At 52.5% G+C, this 20,422-nt stretch overlaps 1 protein-coding gene across 4 annotated transcripts in view; it reads left to right on the top strand.

The window, feature by feature from the left end:
* The window catches only part of CRACR2A (calcium release activated channel regulator 2A), a 123,562-nt gene that overhangs the window by 41,611 nt on the left and 61,529 nt on the right, over positions 1-20,422 (top strand). For all 4 annotated transcript variants that reach the window (XR_004476443.2, XM_004279012.4, XM_033404260.2 and 1 more), the window contains exons 3-6: positions 3,036-3,286; positions 12,780-12,891; positions 13,965-14,148; positions 17,891-18,037. Coding sequence is in view for 3 of the 4 variants with exons in the window: in XM_004279012.4 (XP_004279060.1) it covers positions 3,071-3,286; positions 12,780-12,891; positions 13,965-14,148; positions 17,891-18,037 (659 nt within the window). In the remaining variant the exon portion in view is untranslated. The remainder of the gene's footprint in view (positions 1-3,035; positions 3,287-12,779; positions 12,892-13,964; positions 14,149-17,890; positions 18,038-20,422) is intronic.

Below are 20,422 nucleotides of genomic sequence, written 5' to 3'. Positions count from 1 at the left end.
TTCATGTGGTTATTTGATATCCACATGTCTTATTTGGTGAAGCGCCTGTTCAAATGTTTGTCCATTTAAAAACAACTGAGTTGTTGATTTTCTTTTAAAATTTTTAAATAGATACAGTGTTGTTCGGGCTATCTATTTCTTCTTGAGTGAGCTTTGATATTTAGTGTGATATTTCAAGGAATTTGTCCATCTCATCTAAATTGTCAAATTTATTGGCATAAAGTAGTTCATAATATTCCCTTATTATCCTTTTAAATGTCTGTAGAATTTGTAATGATGTCATCTTAAATTCCTTATACTATAATATGTATCTTCTCTCTTTATTGATCTTCTTAAAGGCCTACCTTTTAGTTTTGTTGGTTTTCTCCACTGTTTTTCTCTATGGTTTTCTATTTCATTGATTTCTGTTCTGATTGTTATTATTTCTTCTCCTTACTTTGGGTTTAATTTACTCTTCTTTTTCTACTTTCTAGAGGTAGAAGATGAGGCCATTGGCCTGAGACCTTTCTTCCTTTCTAATATATTTGTTTAGGGCTATAAATTTTTTCCTGAGCACTGCTTTAGCAATATGCTACAAAATTTGAAATATTGTACTTCTATTTTCATTTAGTTCAAATTATTCTTAAATTCCATTTTCATTTCTCCTTTGAGCCATGGGTTTCTAGAAGTATGTTACATAGTTTCCACATTTGGAGATTTTCCAGAGGTCTTTCTGTTATTGGTTCTAACATAATTCCATTGTGGTCAGAGTACATACTTTGTATGACTAAATCCTTTTAAATTTATTGGAACTTGTTTTGTGGACCAGAATATGGACTGTCTTGGTAAATGTTCCATGTGCACTTGAAAGTGTGTTCAGGTTTTGTTGGGTGGATTGTTCTATAAATGTCAAGTAGGTCAATATAGTTGACAGTTTTGTTCAAGTCTTCTGTATCCTTACTGATTTCTGTCTTCTTGTTTTATTAATTATTGATAGAGGGATAATGAAATCTGAATGTGACTGTGGATTTGTCTAGTTCTCCTTGAAGTTCTATCAGTTTTTGTTTCATGCATTTGCGTTTTGCACCTGTTGTTAGGCGCATATGTGTTTAGATTGTTTTATCCTATTGATGAATCGCCCTCTTTATCATTATGAAATGACTTTATCTCCATTAATATTCTTTGTTCTATAGAATCTACTTTGCCTGCTATTAATATGCAGCTTTCCCTTGACTAGTGTTAACATGCTATATATTTTTTCAGTCTTTTACTTTTAACCTATTTGTGTCTTTTTTTTAATATAAATTTGTTTATTTATTTATTTACTTTTGGCTGCGTTTGGGTCTTCGTTGCTGTGCACGGGCTTTCTCTAGTTGCAGCAAGTGGGGGCTGCTCTTTGTTTTGGTTCACGGGCTTCTCATTGCGGTGGCTTCTCTTGTTGTAGAGCACGGGCTCTAGGTGCGCGGGCTTCAGTAGTTGTGGCTCGCGAGCTCTAGAGTGCAGGCTCAATAGTGTGGTGCATGGGCTTAGTTACTCCTCGGCATGTGGGATCTTCCCAGACCAGGGCTCAAACCCGTGTCCCCTGCATAGGCAAGCGGATTCCTAACCACTGCGCCATCAGGGAAGTCCCCTATTTGGTCTTTATGCTAAAGTACATTTCTTTTAGGCAGCATATAGTTGGGGTTCCTCAATTTAGGGTGTCTGTCAGGCTCCACCTGGGTTTCCCCTTCCTGTGCCATGAACTGAAAACTCTTTAGGCAATAATAGGGCATATTTCATTTGTTTCCCATCTCTCAGGAACAAGGCTTAGACTAGAGGGAGGCAAGTGTGGGCCCTTTGGGAGCAAAATTTAAAAAGCTAGTCACTCTCAGATACACAGCTTCGAGAGTGGAATCCTCTCCTTGCACCTTAAGAAGACGTTCTCAAGAGTGGGGGTACAGGGTCAAGACCTGAGACTCAACGCCTCTTAATCTGATACTTCAGGGGCCTCCCTCCACTCACCCTAGTCCCAGCCCTGCTGGTCACTATCCTTCATTGCCTGATATCCAGCGTCTGGAAAACCATTAAAATAATAATAATAAATAAATATATATATATATAATCTGGATTTTGGGTTATTTCAACTGGGAGGGTAAATCTAGTCCCTGTTATTCCATCTTTTCTGGAAACAGAAGTCTGGACTTACTCTTTATGAGATGAAAATCCCATATAAAGAGCTTCCTGACTGAAATACCAATGGTTTCAGGTATCCCTGCAAAGAATCTACGAAAGAGCCGTCTTCCTTCATTCAACAGGGAATCAATGAGCACTGACTTTACACCACCTTTGGGCTGATACCTGGGGTTAAAATCAAATGAGAGGAGGTGCCTCTCTCCTAGTGCTCATAGCCGACCTCTTTAGAACCGTGAGATTGCCTCTTTCATGCCATGCATCGCCTGTGACATGGGCCGGGGAAGCTGGGAGCCAGAGAAAGTCAGACCTAGAACGGAGACATCAGGTTTACTAATTCCCAGGCCCAGAATGGCTTTGGGGCTCACTTAAGCTCACACGGCTGGTCAGTAGTAGTGGATTGCCATGCACTCTATTTTGAGGGCTATAGAGGAGGAACCCAACCCCAAAGACCTTCCTCCACTGCCGGTCACCATGACTGAAATCCACCATTAGAGGGCGAGGAAATGGGAAAATGTATATAGAGACCATGGTGTGGTGTCTGCCTCCAAGTAAACACTCCAGAAATGGAAGCTGATCTATCAGCATCTGTGTTCTTGCCGTTGATTTAGATCGGGAGAAATTCTCTGGCCACCGCCTTTCAAGCTGGAAATGTCTGTTTTCCTTTCCCTCTTCTTCTCTGCTCTCTTTGATGGGCTGGCTGATCTGTTAATGATCAGGGCACATTTCCCCTTGTTCCGAGCTTGTGCTGATGAAGAGAGAAACGGGCACTGGTGAGCGGTCCTCTGCTTCCCTCCCATCCCCTCTCATCCTTTTCCAGCCTTCCTCCATCCAGCCTTCCTCCATCCCTACCATGCCCACTCCTCTCTCTCATCTTCCACCTTCAGGTTCTGAAACGACTCGAAGAAATTGACAGATCTGGATGGCCACGCCCGACAGGAGAGTGGTCTCCAGACCCCGGGGACCTGGCTGGGGGCACCAGGGGAGCGGGGCCTGCCTGGGCTCCCTGGACGACCTGCCACGTGAGGGGACCCAGGAGCTGGCACCGGCACAGCTGACCATGCTGAGGAAGGCACAGGAGTTCTTCCAGACCTGTGATGCCGAGGGCAAGGGCTTCATCACCAGGAGGGATATGCAGGTAAGAGGGTCCCGGGTTGCACCTGCCCACCTGGAATGCCACCTGGAATGCATGGGTCTCCCTTTCTTGGGCTGGGGCCTGCCCCACGGGAGGTGACGTCTTTATTTTTTTATAAATTTATTTATTTTTGGCTGTGTTGGGTCTTCGTTTCTGTGTGAGGGCTTTCTCCAGTTGCAGAGAGCAGGGGCCACTCTTCATCGCATTGCGTGGGCCTCTCACTGTCACAGCCTCTCCCGTTGCGGAGCACAGGCTCCAGACACACAGGCTCAGTAGTTGTGGCTCACGGGCCCAGCCGCTCCGCGGCATGTGGGATCTTCCCAGACCAGGGCTCGAACCCGTGTCCCCTGCATTGGCAGGCAGATTCTCAACCACTGCGCCACCCAGGAAGCCCCGAGGTGACGTCTTTAACAGAAAAGGTGCCGTCAACTCTGTCCTGGAAGGAGACATCGGCCTAAACTCTCCTGGGAGCTAGATCTCCTGGGTTCATTCTTTTTCTGGCCTTCACTTGGTGTCAGGCTCGGGGGCTATTTTCTCTGAGTCAGTAACTCCCCAGAATTGTGGAAAATGGTGGCAGCAATATAAGAAACTTAAGTGAGACACGGAGAAGAACCTTCTGGAACAAAGGTGGAAAGGCACTGACTTGTTGCTTTACAACACAGCTCTGAGCTGTGCACAAGCCACTCCCACGAGGTGCCACGACTCTCAGTCAGCTCTGTCCCGGTGTCACCGAACCAAACTTGGATCTGTTCGCCCATGCACAGTAAAGCCCATCTACTGACCCCAGATTGCGGTGAAAGAAAGGACAGTGTTTATTGCAGGCGCCAAACAAGGAGTCCGGGGCAGCTAGTGCTCAAAACACCCAAACTCCTTCAGACTTCCCTGGCGGTTCAGTGGTTAAGACTTCACCTTCCAATGCAGGGGGTGCAAGTTTGATCCCTGGTCAGGGAGCTAAGGTCCCACATGCCTCAGGGCCAAGAAACCAAAACATAAGGCAGAAGCAACATTGTGACAAATTCAATAAAGACTTCAAAAATGGTCCACAGTAAAAAAAAAAACAAAAAAACACCTGAACTCCTCAATGGTTTTCAGCAGATCATTTTTAAAGGCCAGGTGAGAGAGGGGAGTCCCGGGGTATGTGATCAGCTCGTGCACAGTTCTCTGGTTGGTGGTGGTACCAGGGCGGTGTCACAGGGGTTCACACGATCAATCCTTAGGCTCCAGGAGGCCTGGGGACTGTGTGCTTGTGGTCATCAAGTAGTTAATGTCTTCCGTTTGGGGGTGGTTTTAGCATCTGGAAAACAACTCAGGAAATGTGCATCAGATACTATTATCCAGGCCCTCCAGAGAGGAGCTAAAGCAGAGGGTATGGGGAGGCGTCTGTCCCGCGAAGGCCCCGTAAGGTCCTGCTTGGTTACAGCAGCGCTAGCAGCCACAGGCAGTGTGGAAACAGCAGAGCGTGACCTGTTCCCAAACAGCTTTACTTACCTACACTGAAGTGTACATTGTATGTCATTTTCATGTGTCACCAAACATTATTCTCCTTTTGATACTGTTTTCAACCATTTAAAAATGGAAAAGCAATTCTTAGCTCTCTGGCTATACAGAAACAGGCACTGGGTCCCATTTACTGGGTGGGGTGTGGTTTGCCCACCCCTGGTCTGGTGCCTTCCCAGTGTCTTCCTTAAGTCTCTCATGCTGCAGTCGTGATTTCACCCCGAGAATAAAGGAAGCGCGGGCTACACTGGAGCTCTGACAGCCTCTCTCCACACCGCCCTCCCATCACTCGTACGTCAGGGGCATTTTGGGGAGGGACACACAGCTGCACAAAGGGGGGGAAGACTCGCGATGGGCAGGTTTTCTTTTCTTTCTTTTTTTTTTTGCGGTACGCGGGCCTCTCACTGTTGTGGCCTCTCCCGTTGCGGAGCACAGGCTCCGGATGCGCAGGCTCAGCGGCCATGGCTCACGGGACCAGCCGCTCCGCGGCACGTGGGATCTTCCCGGACCGGGGCACGAACCGGCGTCCCCTGCATCGGCAGGCGGACTCTCAACCACTGCTCCACCAGGGAAGCCCAGGTTTCCTTAAGGCTGGTTTTTCAGAGTACGCTGAAGTTGGGCCATGAAATGCAGACCCTCGTTCGTATCCGTCCCGCCTCCACTCGCTGTGTGAGCCTCGCGGCCCGGAGGCCTGTGACCTGGATGGAGCACCGCAGGCCTTTCTCCCACCAGCCCACGGGGTGGAATATTCTGGCTTCTCCCAGGCTCTCCCCCGTCCAGTAGGTGCTTCAGGATTTGAGGGGAAAGACCTGGGAACAGTGGTACCTTAGCCCACAAGAGAGCCTGGGCCTCTCTGGTTTTCAGCAATTGACACCTGGTAAATTTCTGCCACTGATACTCATCCCCAAAGCCTCACCCCACCTAGAAGTCCAGCCTAGGTGTGTTTTGAGAAAACCTTGACAACCCCAGCCTGGGAATTCATAGTTGTCCTTCACAGGCCTGTGGCCATGGTGCTTGTAGGAGTGGTTTTAATGGCATGTTTCATTTGTGCTTCTCCTTCTAGAAAGAAAGAAAAGGGAATTCTCTTTTATTGAGGGTCAACCGTGGGTCACATGCACAGTGCAACTCAGCACTCTCACTGAATATACCCCCATTAACCTGCGCCGAAGCCCTCTCTTTAATGAAGGCCGGGAGAGGCACGGTGAGTTCAAACCGTAAAGTGTCAATTGTTGAAATCATTTGCGTTGGGCCCGGCATGAAGTCAGAAGCACCAGATCCCAGAGACGCCACAGCAGCCTTGCTCCCTCCGGCCTCACCCCTGGTGCAGACAGCAGGAGGAGGGCGGGGCCTCCCACCAGCCAGTCTGCTGGGTCCGTGGCATTCAGCTCTGCCGGCTGCGGTTTCCTGAACTTTCTGCGTGCCTGTGGACAGCGAAGCATTTGAAAAGTTCAGCTCTTCTAGCTGAGAGAATGATATCACGAGAGAACAAAACGCGTCATCGAAGAGCCGCCTCTCTGCCGCTTTCACGGTCACGTCTGGAGGAGGATGGGCTGGAAGGAGATTTGGGAAGAAAGTCACCCTCTTGTTGTCCACCCTGGGTTCCCCGTGAGGTCCACGCGCCCTTGGTTCTCCTGGCAGGACTGAGGACATCTGCCTGCTGCTGTCACCCCTGCACGTACCACGGCAGCCGGTGGCTGCCCCTGGGTCCTGGTCACCACCCCCTTTCTCACCCTCGGCTCCCAGCACAGCCTCTCGGGACCTGGAGAAGAGCTCACAGCACGCACGCACACCCAGATCCAGATGCCGGGAAAGGCCTGTTAAGGCGGAGAGTGGCTGGGTCGGGGTGGGGAGCCCGGGCAGGAGGGGCCGGCGGGCGAGGGGAGCTGGCACAAAACCGCACACAGTTGCCATCCTTTGAGGGAGGGGGAGGGGCAAGGCTGCTCCCCTCGTGCCCCCATTCTTCTTTCTCCTGAGTAACGGAAGAACTCCACCTGCAGGGGTTGAGACAGGCTCCCAGCCATCCGAGAGGTGGGGAAACCCAGGCATCTGAGAGGTGATCGGAGAGCAGCAGCCGTGAGCAAACAGACACCCTGACAGAGCAGGACCACAGACGGAAAGGAGCAGGTCCCCCGGCCGAGGCCAGGATGCAAGCCGCCCGGAGCTCGGGTTGCGCATGAGCAGGTCCTGCTACGGGACGTTGGATGGATGATACTGACCTGTGAGCGCAGAGTTTAGGCAGGAGTTGGAGGGTCTTCAACTCCACCCGTGGCCCCCCAGACCTCACTCCCTCCTCCACAATAAACCCCTCTGTGTGTCCCATGGAGATCATTCCAGGCAGAACTGGGGTGAAGATTGCTTTGCAGGGAGGGGTCCCCTAGAGAACACAGTCGTGAGCCGGAGGGTCCCTAGTGAGAGGCAGAGGGACACGGGAGGACCAGGCTGGAGAGGGCGTGAAGGGACCCCTCCAGTTGGGAGAGGGAGATGGGGACAGGTCGGGCAGGAGATCTCTGAAGACACCAGCAGCCTCCTAAACCCTGTTCCTCTGATTTCTTAGAGGAGTGTAATGGTTATTACCAACGCCAAGTACCCACCCTGCAACACTGCCTGGAATTCCTGGATTAGCCAAACTGTGAAGAACCATCTAGGAGTTGGCCAGCCAGCCAAACCTGGCTCGCTCGCTGTTTCTGTGAGTGCCGTGTAATTGGAACGCAGCCGGGCTCTTTCCTTCTCATACCATCCACGGCGGATTCCAAGTTACAGCACGGACTTGGGAAGCTGTGACAAAGGGCTGCAAAGCCTCAAATACGCACGGCCTGGCCTTTACAGGGGCTGCTAGTTGACGCCTGATTTAGGCGAACAAAGAGACGCTTAAGGAATTCTGTGGTGCATTGCCCTGAGTTTTAATCCTGAATCTGCCACTTACTAGCCGTGTGCATTTGTGTAAGTCTCTTAAGCGCTCTAAGCTGTAGCCCCTCATCTGTGAATTATTTATAACTAACTCCCAGCGTTAGAAGAGACTCAGGCGCGTGTACACGCAGCGCACTTAGCCCCGAGCTGGGACCTGGAAATCTCTCCATAAGCGCTCCCTGTGTGTGTGTGTGTGTGTGTGTGTGTGTGTGCCATGGGGGTGGGGGGACTTATACCCCGAGTCTTATCACAATTCCTAGTGTCCTCCACTCTGTGATGTTTCCAAATCGTGGTAAAATACACGTCACAGAATTCCCCATCTGAACCATTTTTAAGTGACTATTTCAGTGCTTTTCAATACCTTCACATTGTTGTGTAACCCTCACCAGAACTCTCCTTATTTTGCACAATAGAAGCTCTGTCCCCATTAAACACTGACCATCCCCCAGGACTACCATCCTACTTTCTGTCTCTATGGATATAGCTCCTCTGGGGACCCCGCCTAAGTAGAATCAGACAGTATCCGTCCTTTGGTGACTGCCTTATTTCACTTAGCAAAATGTCTTCAAGATTCCACATGGTGGCACATGTCAGAATTTCCTCTCTTTTTAGGGCTGGATAAGATTCCATTTTATCTGTTTACCACATTTTGTTTATCCATTCGGCCGTCGATGGGCACTTGGGTTGGTTCACACCCTTGGGTGTGAATCACGTTGCTGTGGAGAGGGACGTTCAAATGCTCTTGGAGTCCCTGCTTTCAGTTCTTCGGGGTATAGACCCCAAAGTGGGGTTGCTGGGTCATATGGCAATTCTATTTTTAATATTTTGAGGGACCCACACTGTTTCCGCAGCGGCTGCACTGTCGTACTGGGAGGTCAAGTGCAAGTCATCTGTCTGCCTCAGAGATCAAGAAGGGGCATTTCTGCTGGAGACGGTCCCTTCTGTTCGTCTCTAGTTGGTGCTGCTCTTGTTTGTGTCCAGTCTACGTGAGCGAGGGCAGTTTGGCTTCTTAGAGGACATTTGGCCATGTCTAGGGACATTCTTGATTGAAATGACTGGAGAGGGAGATGCTACGGGCATCTATTAAGTGATGTCCGGAGACGCTGCTAAATGTCCCGTAAAGCACGGGACAGCTCCTCCCCCACCTCCCTCTCCAACAAAGAATTCATCCCGAGATGTCAACAGCACGGAGGCTGAGACTCCCGTCTGCACCCAGCCGTCAGCCTGAACCAAGCACATCAAGGCACCAGGCAGAATCAAGGGAGATCCCGCCTCTGGACCTCACAGTCCCATCCTGAAGATGTCTGGTGCTTCTGGGCTCTACCGCAGGGAAGAGAGTGTTTGGTGCTGGGAGAAGGGTCTGAACAGGAGGCTTTGGGAGCCTGGAAAGAGGGAGAGATTAATCTGGCTGTAAAGGTGGATCTCCTGGTTTTCTCTGTAATGAGCATTTCCCTTAGATGCATTTGAAGCTGTGCAACCCTTGGCTTTAAGCTGCACGAGGCATGTTGCGGGCTGGTGACCAGGAAGGTAGAGGGTCCAGCTGGGCTGTAGCGGGAGACAGCGTTTTCCCCTGGCTCTGGGAGCCTGCGCCCTCAGCATGGCTCCTGCAGGACTGTTTCCTGTTCCATGCCCCAGTTTATAAGACCTCGCCGAGCATCCCTGGGTGGGGGACGGGGGCTGGTCAGGATCTAGAGTGGATGGGGCCTAGACCAGTGCTCCGTGGAGAGGAGCTCAGGACCGCCTGCTGTCACTCGTAGTCACTCGTTTATTGATTCACTTGTTCAACAAGTATCTAAATACCACCTGGTTGTCAGCATTGGGCTAGATCCTGGGGCCATGACAGTGAGCAAAAGTGAACGGGGTCCCTCTTCCCAGAGCTTACAGGCCACTGAAGGAGCAGACATTCATCCACTAATCGCGTCCATCAGTATGTAAAGTACAAAGTGAGGTGAGACTTATGAACGAAAGAAATGTGTTTGGGGGCGCGTCTGGATCGCTGGTCTAGGCCGGGGCCTGCAGAGCCTTCCTGAGGAAGTGATGCAGGAATTCAGAGTTCAGAGGAAGCAGGAATTTAGAGTGAACAGGAAGGCGGTGGAGGGAGGCCACGGTTGGAGGGAGCGTGGAATCGTGAAGAGCCACTGGTTGGGCCGTGGACGGAGTGAGGAGGGCGAGCCTGCCTTTTCCCCGACTCCCTCCCCCCCCACCTGCTCTTCCAGGCGGGAGTGGGAGACAGGATCCACCCGTGAAGCAGGATTCTGGAAGGCTGGCACAGGTGGTGCTGGCCGGGCAGACTTTTGGTGGCAGGGGTGGGATAGCAATGAGAGAAAGGAATTAAGGATGCGTGGATGCACGGAGAACCCTTAGCTGACCGCGGAAGCCCCGAAGGGGAAATTGCTTCTTTATCCCAGCCTGGCCTCCCCTGTGACTTTAGGGAAATCTCAGAGCTTCATGGGTTACCAGCACCATGGAATGAATCGTCGCGTCCCTCTCCACCAGGCTTGGCTCCTTTAGTTAAAAATGTAGACAGCGCTAGGTACCCAGGGGACAAGAGCAGAATAAGTTGGTTTTACAGGGCTCTGCAGGCCCAGAGAAGAAAGATAAATAAGAGGTAATTATGGTTATTAAGACTAAAGGATTTTTCAGGTAGGGCCAATAAAGAGAGGTTGAGGCATCAGGCATGTGCAGTTTGCAGAGAAGGCTGGAGAAGCCCTCGGTACTACTTTGGCAGGACGTGAAGAGGGAGGATGACTTGGAGAATGTCATACTGCCCTCCCCAGCTTCAGTGACAGCAAGAGGAGGAAGCTGGTTTGAGACAGAGACAAGGAATGGGATTAGAGCATGGGAAGGACTTGGGGTCAGAAGTGTTGTGGGGTTCAGGGATGGCGCCTGAGGCGGGCTGTGGCCTAGCTTCTCCTGGGTGATGCTAGCAAGAGTACGGGTGCCCACGTGTGGGTGTTTTGGGCAAGAAGAAAGTTGAGGGTCTCGCTGACTCTGCAGCTCCTTTCAGCCCCTTTCTGGGTCCAGCACAGTGTGAGAGACCACATTTTAGAGATCACATTCAGGCAGAGGGTAGCGAGGGGGCAGGATTATCCCAAGGAAAGGACTGGCATCTTGGGTTTTCACCCTGCCTCCAATGTGATGCCTTTAGCATCAGATGGAGCTGATGAACTTCCTGCTTGCGAACTTGACTCCATCCTCGCCCTGCATTCTCTGCCTTTGGCTTTGACACAGCTGGTTTATGGATTGTTGACAAGACAGAGATTCTGCTGTTTGCTCAGCAGATGCACTTCTGGAATCCTTGCGCACGCTCTCACTTACCTTCCTTTTTAAAAACCTCATTCCTATGTAATTCAGTGACTCTAAAGGGCTCCCACATCATCTTGTCTCCCCACGTTGTAATGCATCATCGTCTCTCTTAATGCAAGTACCTGCCAAATTAATCGTTATGGCTTCTCAGCTAGAAGGGTGCCTGAGGGTCAAACCGAGTGTCTCGCAAGTTACGTTATGGGCTTTCACACCTGCCAGCTCTTTTTGACTGTTCAGATGGGCGTGTACCTTCCGTCCTGTGGCCCCGTGGTCCTTGTCTTCAGCTGTCAGTCACTTCCACAGCGGCAATTTTGTGCAGTCATCCCTCGGGGAGCTGGGAGGATGGGGGAGGGTCAGCTGGGCTGTAATGAACTCCCTTGGGGAGTCTTCATTGGGAGGTTTTGATTATTAGGGTAGAAGAGGGTACTTGCTTCAACGATGCAAACTAACGTTGGCCTGGGGCCACCGGTGCCTCAGGCAGAGGCCAGAGGGAAGCAGCCACAGCGCAGCCACTTTGCTCCTCAGCCATCAGCGTCTGCCCTTCTCTCCTGCGTGGTCTGGGGCAGCCCAGCACTCAGGTCCAGTGACCTCACACCCCATCTTGGCCAGCTCCCTTTTACAACACAAATACTCATTTTTTTTTAAGTTGTTTTTTTTTTTTTTTGATGTGGACCTTTTTTAAAGTCTTTATTGAATTTGTTACAATATTGCTTCTCTTTTACGTTTTGGTCTTTTTTGGCCGCGAGGCATGTGGGATCTTAGCTCCCCAACCAGGGATCGAACCCGCACCCCCTGCATTGGAAGGCGAAGTCTTAACCACTGAACCGCCCGGGAAGTCCCACACAAATACTGTCATCCATACCTTAAGGCGGTGGCAGTTCATGTCTTTTCAGGAAGTAGTTGAGAGCCAGCAGGGAGTAGGAGTGGGGGGCAGGCTGGTATGACGGGTGCGTGTCACCCAGTGGCCTTGTACAGCTCCCCTTCAGAGCTAAAGGACCATAGTGTGTGTCCACAGAAACTGCAGCCCTGGGACATGAGTGGCCTCCATCAGGGAAGGCTTCTGAGAGTGTGACCCACACCTGCATGGCAACAGGGGGACAGAGGGAAGGGCTTGGGCAGAGCAGGTGAAACCAGAGTGAAACCTGGCTGTGCCGTTCACTCACTGAGTGACCTTGGTGGGTCAGCGGCCTTGGTGGGGACCTTCTGCTCCCCCCTTTCTTTCTCTACCTCCCTCATACGTTTTACTGAGTGCCTTCCCTGTGCCGGGTACTGTGCAATATTCTTTACATTCATTATCCCATTATCCCACTGGACCGCATCGTGTCGTGCAGGTATTATCCTAAACGGGCTTCAGTCCCATGCAGTTCTGGTCCTTTATGGCTGTGAGCAGTGCCAGTTTTGAAGTCAGACCTGGATTTGATCCCGGCCGTGTCACTTAATGGCATGGACAGGTCATTTAACATCATGCTTCATCTGTAAAAGGGGGATAGTAATGCCCACTTCAAAGAACTGTCGTGAGAATTAAATGCAAACATATATGTAATAAATTATATATAAATATAGTAATAAATGTACACATATTTACTTATCAATCATCCCGCAAGTTGCCTACCACGTGAGTAGGCAACCAAGAGATGGTGGATGTCCCGATGTTCAGAGGAGGAGGAGTGTGGTGAGGCTTCAGAATCTGGCTTCTGGCTTTTGTCGGCGGGGCGGAAGGCGCTGCCCCCCTCGGCAGCCGTCCGTGATGAGCAGTGTTAACCAGCCCGGTCTGGATCGTTTTCAGAGGCTGCATGAGGAGCTGCCCCTCAGCCTGGAGGACCTGGAGGATGTGTTTGATGCCCTGGATGCTGACGACAATGGCTTTCTGACCCCAGCGGAGTTCACCACTGGATTTAGTAAGTTCTGGTGGACGCTGGGGCCCCAGGGTATGGGTTGGCCTAAAGCCACATAAGGGGCATCCCTGCCCCACCAGCTCCGAGGGTCCGTGAAGCACAGGCTTTCCTGCCTCCTGAAGGTTCCAGGCTGGGTCATTTGCTCTCTTTTCATGTGTCCACCTCCGCTGCTCACACCACTGCCTCCTCAGTGCCCACCGCGCTGTCACTGCCAGGTCCTCTCCTGGAAAGTGGCAAGGAATGAGCGGAGAAGCTCTGGCAGGAAGGTCAGCTTAAGAGGGGGCTGAGACGGGATTTCCAGCCTGTCCGTTTCTGCCGAGATACCAGTGGACAGGAGTGGGAGGCTTGTGCGGCTCGTTTCAACCTGAGTGTGGCTGAGTCCTCCAGGTTGAGGGGCAAGAGCTTTCAGAGGAATTTGTAAAGGGTTGGAATAGACCAGTCGTTCTCAAGGTGACCAGGAGGAAAAACAACTGAGATGCGTGAACAAGATAAAAAAAAAGAAAAACAGATACACCATCAGATCCAATACTGATCAGATATTGATTACAACAAGTATGGGTCAGATAAATCACCATGCATCTGCCTCCTTCAAGGTGCCAGGTATTTGCTTGAAGTATCTGATGCCTTTCCTGACCTCCAGGAATTTATCATTGAATTCATACAATTGAATTCATTTACATTCGTGTAAATGTGAAGCACAGTGATGCTGGCGGCCAGGATGACTAGGTGATAACACAGAGCGTAGGCAGGCAGGCTGCTCAAGTGCGATAGGGGAAAGGTCTTGTTTAGAGAAGAAATCAATGAAGAGGTGATTCTAGATTAAGAACCACAAGGGTGCCGTAGTACCCGCCATGCGCTCTGCCCTTCCCAGATTCTAGCATCTCTGGCAGAATCTCGTCCAGGTAGCAGAGACATGAAATCCGGAGCACGGCCTCCAAGGATCTTGGCTACAGGGAGTCTGGCCTCCCCTTTTCTCCTCTCAGCTGAACCTCAGTCGATTCCTGGCAACTGAGGAAACACAGGTCTTCCTGGGCGAGTGTTGCCTAATCCAGATCTTGTGCCCGTGCGTCCCCCAGGTCACTTCTTCTTCAGCCAGAAGAAGCCGAGTGAGGAAGATGGAGCTGAGCACCTGGCCCAGCTCCAGGAAGAGAAGGTGTATCAGACCAGAGGGTGTGAGGATCTGGGTGACCTGGACGAAGATGAGGAAGGCCAGTTCCAGATGCTGATGGACAGGCTTGGAGCCCAAAAGGTTTGGGAAGAGTAAGTGGTGACTGTGGTCTGGGGGATGGAGCCCAGCCTAGGGGCAGCCTCCCCATCTGTTCTGTCCAACTTTAACGCCTACTAAGCCCTCAGCCCAGCCCTGGGTCCCTGCTTCCAGCTGGGCCACTGGCCCCGTGCAGCCTGCCCTTGGCCATGACCTGTCTGCGTCAGGGTCTAGGGCTCTGCCTCTGCTTTTTGCATTATTTTCAGGGAAACGCTCCTATCCCCTGATCTCCCACACTCCTTCCTCACCCCCTGCTGTCCACAATCAGTACAGTCTTTGGCTTGGCCTTGCTCCCTGAGGGCTGCCCGCCCATCAGAGGGCTGTGCAAGGGTTGAAACCCTTGAGGGCTTCGGTGCGTCCCGCCTAAGGCTTCCTGTCACCATCAGCTCACCAGCATCTCCACCTCCGCTGGGTCTCTGGGGCCGCAGTGCGTCCCACATGCTGTGCTCCCGCCAAAGCCACCTTACACGGAAGCGTCTGCGCGTCAGATCCCTGAGCCGAAGCAGCCCTGTTCTGGAAGCCGAGGTGGGAGGTGAACCTGTTTTTACCAGCTGATCACTTGGGTGATCAGTAACTCAGCTGAAAATTTTTTTTTTTTTTGCGGTACGCGGGCCTCTCACTGTTGTGGGTCTCCCATTGCGGAGCACAGGCTCCGGACGCGCAGGCTCAGCGGCCATGGCTCACGGTCCCAGCCGCTCCGCGGTATGTGGGATCTTCCCAGACCGGGGCACAAACCCGCGTCCCCTGCATCGGCAGGCAGACTCTCAACCACTGTGCCACCAGGGAAGCCCTTCAGCTGAAAATTTTAGGTGGCTGCCACTTCAAACCAAACGTCATACCCCCATTTTTTTTTTCTTTTTTGCAAAAAGTGTTTTGTAAGAAAGAGACGCGTAGATGTAAACCCAGACCTTTGCCATTAATTGAAATGAAGTCAAGTGATGTTGTAGCTAGTGGAAACCAGAGAGTCGCCCGAAAAACATGGAATAACTTCCGCCCCTTGCCTTTTTGTGTTGGGGTCTCCAGGTCTTGGGTTGGGTGTGTGTTTCATGAGTGAGGGGGGAATGGCCTGATGGTTGGAGCTGATGTGTCTGGAGCTTGGGAAGAAGAAGACTGTGGAGGAGAATGATAAAGGGGAAGCAAGAGAGAGGGGCCTTCACACAGCATGCGGGCCAGGAAAGTATGTGTAGCTCCCGGCGTCTTTTAGGTTGTGGCAGAGTTGAGACAGGCTGGCAGAAGCCTGGGCAAGCCAGAGGGGACACTAGCTTCACTGCCCCAAGGACAAGAGACCGGAGCCCAGTGACCATGCCCACGACCCCGGGAAGGCTCGTCCTGGAGGAGGGGGCAGGAGAGGGCAGTGTGGGCGAGCCAAGGGATTGTCATGAAAGACAGGCATCTCTCTGCCCACCCATCACTTCTGGACCGCCACCCTCCTGCAGGGCTCTCAAATCAGAGTTCACCAGAGGTTTCTCTGAGGACGTCAGACAAAGGCCCGCGCAGGGCCGAGCCAACACGAGAGCTCCTGGAGAAGAGAAGGCTCTGGGGAAGGTTCCAAGAGTGGTCGATAAAAACCCACAAACAGGAGATGGTGCCCGGCCACGGTCATCCTCCTTGAAGTTAAACAAGAGGGAAGTGGGCTTTTGCTGCAGCGTGAGGGAGAACGGTCCAGACTGTAGGACCCCAGATGAGGAAACAGAGGAGGCTGGAAAACTTCAGAGGTCTTTAAAGATCTCAGCGACCAAGATGGTTTGCGTACTGTTCTGGAAGCGGGGAGATGGATGGACTGACCACCCGGAACCCTTTCTCACCCTGCACCCCTGTATCCTTCCAAGAGAGTGGCCTTGGCTTTGTCCAGAAGTGGTGGACAGAGCGCCTGGGCTCCCGGCTCTTCCCGGTGCTTCGACTGGCTGAGTGATTAGGCAGCTCATCGGCCTTGGCCTAATTTTCATCCAGCGTTGAGAGACTTATCCCTTCTCCAGAAATCTGGCGGGAGGTGATGTGGCCACGACTAGGAGGTCCAGGTAGCTTTGGAAGAGCATCAGGTAGGTCTGCAAATCTCACTGGAGGCTCTCACCCTAATGGTTCTCTGCCAGGCTGCAGCAGGAACCCAGGGGATGGGAGCAGACAGACCTCGGCCAGCAAGGTGCATCTTGATTTCATAATGCATTTACCTTGTGAGGGGCAACCTGCCACAGTGATGGGAAGTCATCGTGGTACCTCCCAGAGACCCTTTATCTCGGAACCCTTTGTGCAATCCCCATTGTATCTACAGCCCAGTAGAGTGACAGCCACAGCGTGTTCTGTATGGGGGAAAATGGAAATTATTCTGGGAAACAGGAGTCTCCTTACCTCCCCTTCTCTCGTTTTCTAGATCTCTCATGTCATCCAGATCAGTGCTAGGTTTTCAACAAATAATAAATACTTGTTGGGTGGATGGATGGGAGGGTGGATGGGTGGATGGATGGATGGGAGGATAGATGGATGGATGGATGGATGGATGGATGGATGGATGGATGGTCTAGATGAGTTGGTGGATGTTTGGGTGGAATGGAGCAAGGGAAGGAAAGAGGGAAGGAGGGATGATTGGATAGATGATCAGGTAACTGACCAGAAGCAGGTTCATTTCTCGGTGGGCCTCTTCTCTGCTGGGCGCAGAGAGTAACACTTACACCCCAGGCACATTACTAACATGGCACTATCAAGTATCACTTTTGAGTAAAATTTCTCAGATATAGTGCTTGTTACACAGCACAAGGGATTTTATTCTTTATCCTGAGGGTCCCTAGTTGTAGCTGCCTTCAGATCACAGTGGTTTTAGAATTTAATGAGTGAGATCAGATCCCCCTCTGGCTGTCTGTCTGATCACTGGCTGTAGACTGTTGAGTTTCTCCAGAGGCAGAGCAGGTCCATGGGTGTGCCGCCTCCCGCCCCCACCCCCATCACCGTGACCGTGGCCCGTGTGTCTCCTCTGCTGAGCGCCAGCGTGCCTGTTGGGGAGGGAGCGGTTCTAGGCACGCCAGTCTGTGTCTGTGCCTCTCTGCCAGGCTCCATCCTCCCGACTCTCCACCCATCTCTCCGTGTGTGCACACACATCTCTCAGGCTTGCTCCTTCCCTTGCTTTCTCCTGTCACGCCCGCTGCCTCTGGGCCCCAGTGGGCTGCTGCATCTTCCCTTCCACTCCCTGGGGTGACAACCGCTTCCTGCCATCCGTCAGATGCCACGTCCTTCGCTCTCAGCTGTGAGGCGCATCCCTCCTGGGGCGACAGGCTCGCTGCTCCAGCTCCACGGCGCCTGTCCTCACACGCGCGGGGCTCCTGTCCTCCCGCTGCCTCCTGGTGTTTGGAGATGCTCCTGGCCCGCGGCTGTGTGCTCAGCACCACCAGCTCATCGCGGGAGACAGAAAGCAGAGCTGTTGAGTGTGGCCATTAGGAGGCCGGCATGACTCCTGGCTTCATCACTTCCCAGCGGAGTGATCTGAGACCGCTCGCCTCACCCCTCTTCATCCGCCCCCTCCCCCGTAAACGGGGGTGTTAGCAGCACCTGCCTCGCTGGAAGGTCAAATGAGCAAACGTGCGTAAGCAGCCAGCATGCGGCAAGCGCTCAATAAATGTCAGCCCCTGCTGTCACTGTACTGACGGTGATGATGATGCTCTAGCCATCGGTGTCACACCTGGGACCTCCGTGTGTCCCATGAAGCCTCATGTCCACGCCCCCACCCTAATGCTCCTTTTTCTCTCACAGTGAAAATGACGTCAAGCAACTCTGGCTGCAGCTGAAGAAGGACGAGCCTCACTTACTGTCCAACTTTGAGGATTTCCTGACCAGAATCTTCTCGCAGCTCCTAGAAGCCCACGAGGAGAAGAACGAGCTGGAGTGCGCCCTGAAAAGGTGGGTACCAGTCTCAGCCGCCCTCGGTACAGACGCGTGCAAACCAGACACACCTCTTCTGTCTTCTGTTCGGTGACGCCACCTGATGACCACCCTCCAGAGCGGGGGCGGCCTGTGGCTGTCCCCGGGTATCTATTTCTAAGCCCTCGCTCACATGTATTAGGCCCTCACCACGTGCTAGGCGCGATCTTAAATTCCTACACAACCCATTGGGATATTTATCATTATCCACAATTTACCAATGGGGAAGTCGAGGCACTGAAAGGGCAAGGAACACGCCCCCAGAACACACAGTGTGGAAGCAGCAGAGCCAGGACTCAGAGCAAGATGGTCTGGTGTCCGAGACCCATTAGAAACCACTGTGTCTGCCTCGGGGCGGTAAGGCCCCGGCCTATGGGACCTACCCCATCTCTGGACCAGCCCCCGGCCCTCCTGCCGTCTCACTCCCGTCATGGTCTTAAGTTTCTCCTGCTGCCCTCCTGGCCCCAGGCTCTCTCCAGATACTTAGTGCTTTCTAGAACTCCTCCTGTACTGGAGGACGCCGGCCCAGGCAACGTGCTTGGGGCCTGAAGAAGCTGCTTGGGAGCCGAGCCCGAGTTGGCCAGGCCCCGGGCACCGCAGGTGCGGGCGCGCCAGGTGGGTGTCCCTTGGCCTGCGGGGACGAGTGTGCCAGCGGGGCGCTGTGCTTGTCCACACTCGTCAACGAACGTTACCGCGAGGAGCTCGATGTTGTGACCCACGGCGTAACTCAGGACAGCTTACCGTCCTGAAGCCTCAGCCAGAACACGGGCTGGGTGGGGGGCGAGCTGGGAAGCACCCTGGGGAGGTCCTCCCAGGGCCCCTTGTTGCACCCGGAGATTTGCTCGTGTTCCATAGGAATCCTCAGCGATTCCAACAGAGACCACAAGAAAGCACACAAGCCCCTAATTTAGAGAGAGATCACCACGCGTGCGGACCGCTGTCCACGCACCGCCCTGAGCTCCCTTTCGTCTCATGCCTCCCCCCATCAACTCTAAAGTAACTTGCTGAGGCCCACCGGCTCTACACAGGTCTGAAAGAGGACCTTTCGGACCCTGAATTATGAGCAATCGTGGCCGTGTGGTGCTGGAGGGAACACGGTTGGGCTAGAGGAGTGTTCAGAGCATTCTGGGGTGAGGCTCCCGGGGCTGGGAGAGAGAGGGGTTGAGGGTATACGCTATAGAGCCTTTAGCTGAATAAGCTGTGAGTCAGAGCTGAGTCCGAATCTTGGTTCTGCTGCCTACTAGCTGTGTGGCTTAGGCCAAGTTACTTAACCTCTCTGAGTTGCAGCTTCCTTATGAGTAAGATAGGGACGGTGATACCCGTGTCATAGACCTGTGAGGATTACATGTCAGCATTTAGAACAGTGTGGGCACTTAGTAAGTATTCGATGAACGTTAAAATAATAACATTTATTACTATTTTAAATAAGTATGTCTGTGAGTCTTGGAGGATTTGCCTGGCTGAAGTGGAGAGCTGGAGGTGAAGTATAAGGATCCCTTTATCCTTCCAGACAACACAGTGTAGAGCTTTGCTGTCGAAGTCTAGTCTATGGAATCACCTGGAAGCTTCTCGGGAATGCAGAGCCTCAGGCCTCGCCCCAGGCCTACCGACTCTGCGTTTTAACAAGATGTCCAGGCGCCTCTTGCATGGATGTGAGAAGCAGGCCCAGGGAATCAGGAGCTCTGGGTCAGAGTCGTGTGTGCTCTCCAACCAGCTAGCTCTGTGACCTTGCTCTGGTCTCTTGGCCTCTCTGAGCCTCGATTTTCTCACGTGTAAAATGAGGCTTATTTTCTGCCCCTCACCACCCCCCTCTCTGAGTCCAGCACTGCTCACCCCAAGGAGCCACAGTGAAAGTCAGGGGCACCCCCAGAGGGGACGGCTCCCTTGTTTCCTAAGGAGACGAGGGCTGGAATGGCTGCAGTGACCCAGCTCGGGGCTCAGAATCTTACCTGCAGGGGGCCCCTCTGCTGGCCTGCACCTCCGCAGGGAGAGACTTACTGCAGAGCCTCTTGGGCCATACATACATCCATCTCTAAGTGGCCTGCATTCGTGTTTTGGTTCCAATTCAATGATGGTTAGAAAGTTCTTGAGCTGAAAGTCAAGGTCACTCTCAGCTGCATGGTCGAAACTAGCTCAGCCAGGAGTTCCAGTCTTCTGTGCCCATCCTCCGTTCATATGCCTGCCAGCTACCCCTGCCCCAGGTCAGCTGATGGAGTCCACTCTGGCCGGGGGACTCGGGTGGGCTCAGGGCTCACTGAGCTCTCTGGCAGTCCTTTTCCCAGAGACCTGTAGCGAGCAGAGCACTGCAACAGGAGACAGGAGCAACCTGAGGTCCTGCCCAGGCACCGCCACTGACCAGCTGTG

This window comes from Orcinus orca, chromosome 11 (assembly GCF_937001465.1).
Source record: "Orcinus orca chromosome 11, mOrcOrc1.1, whole genome shotgun sequence".
Classification (NCBI taxonomy): domain Eukaryota; kingdom Metazoa; phylum Chordata; class Mammalia; order Artiodactyla; family Delphinidae; genus Orcinus; species Orcinus orca.
Note: the sequence above shows the minus strand (reverse complement) of the source record. Positions and strands in the feature narration are given on the sequence as shown.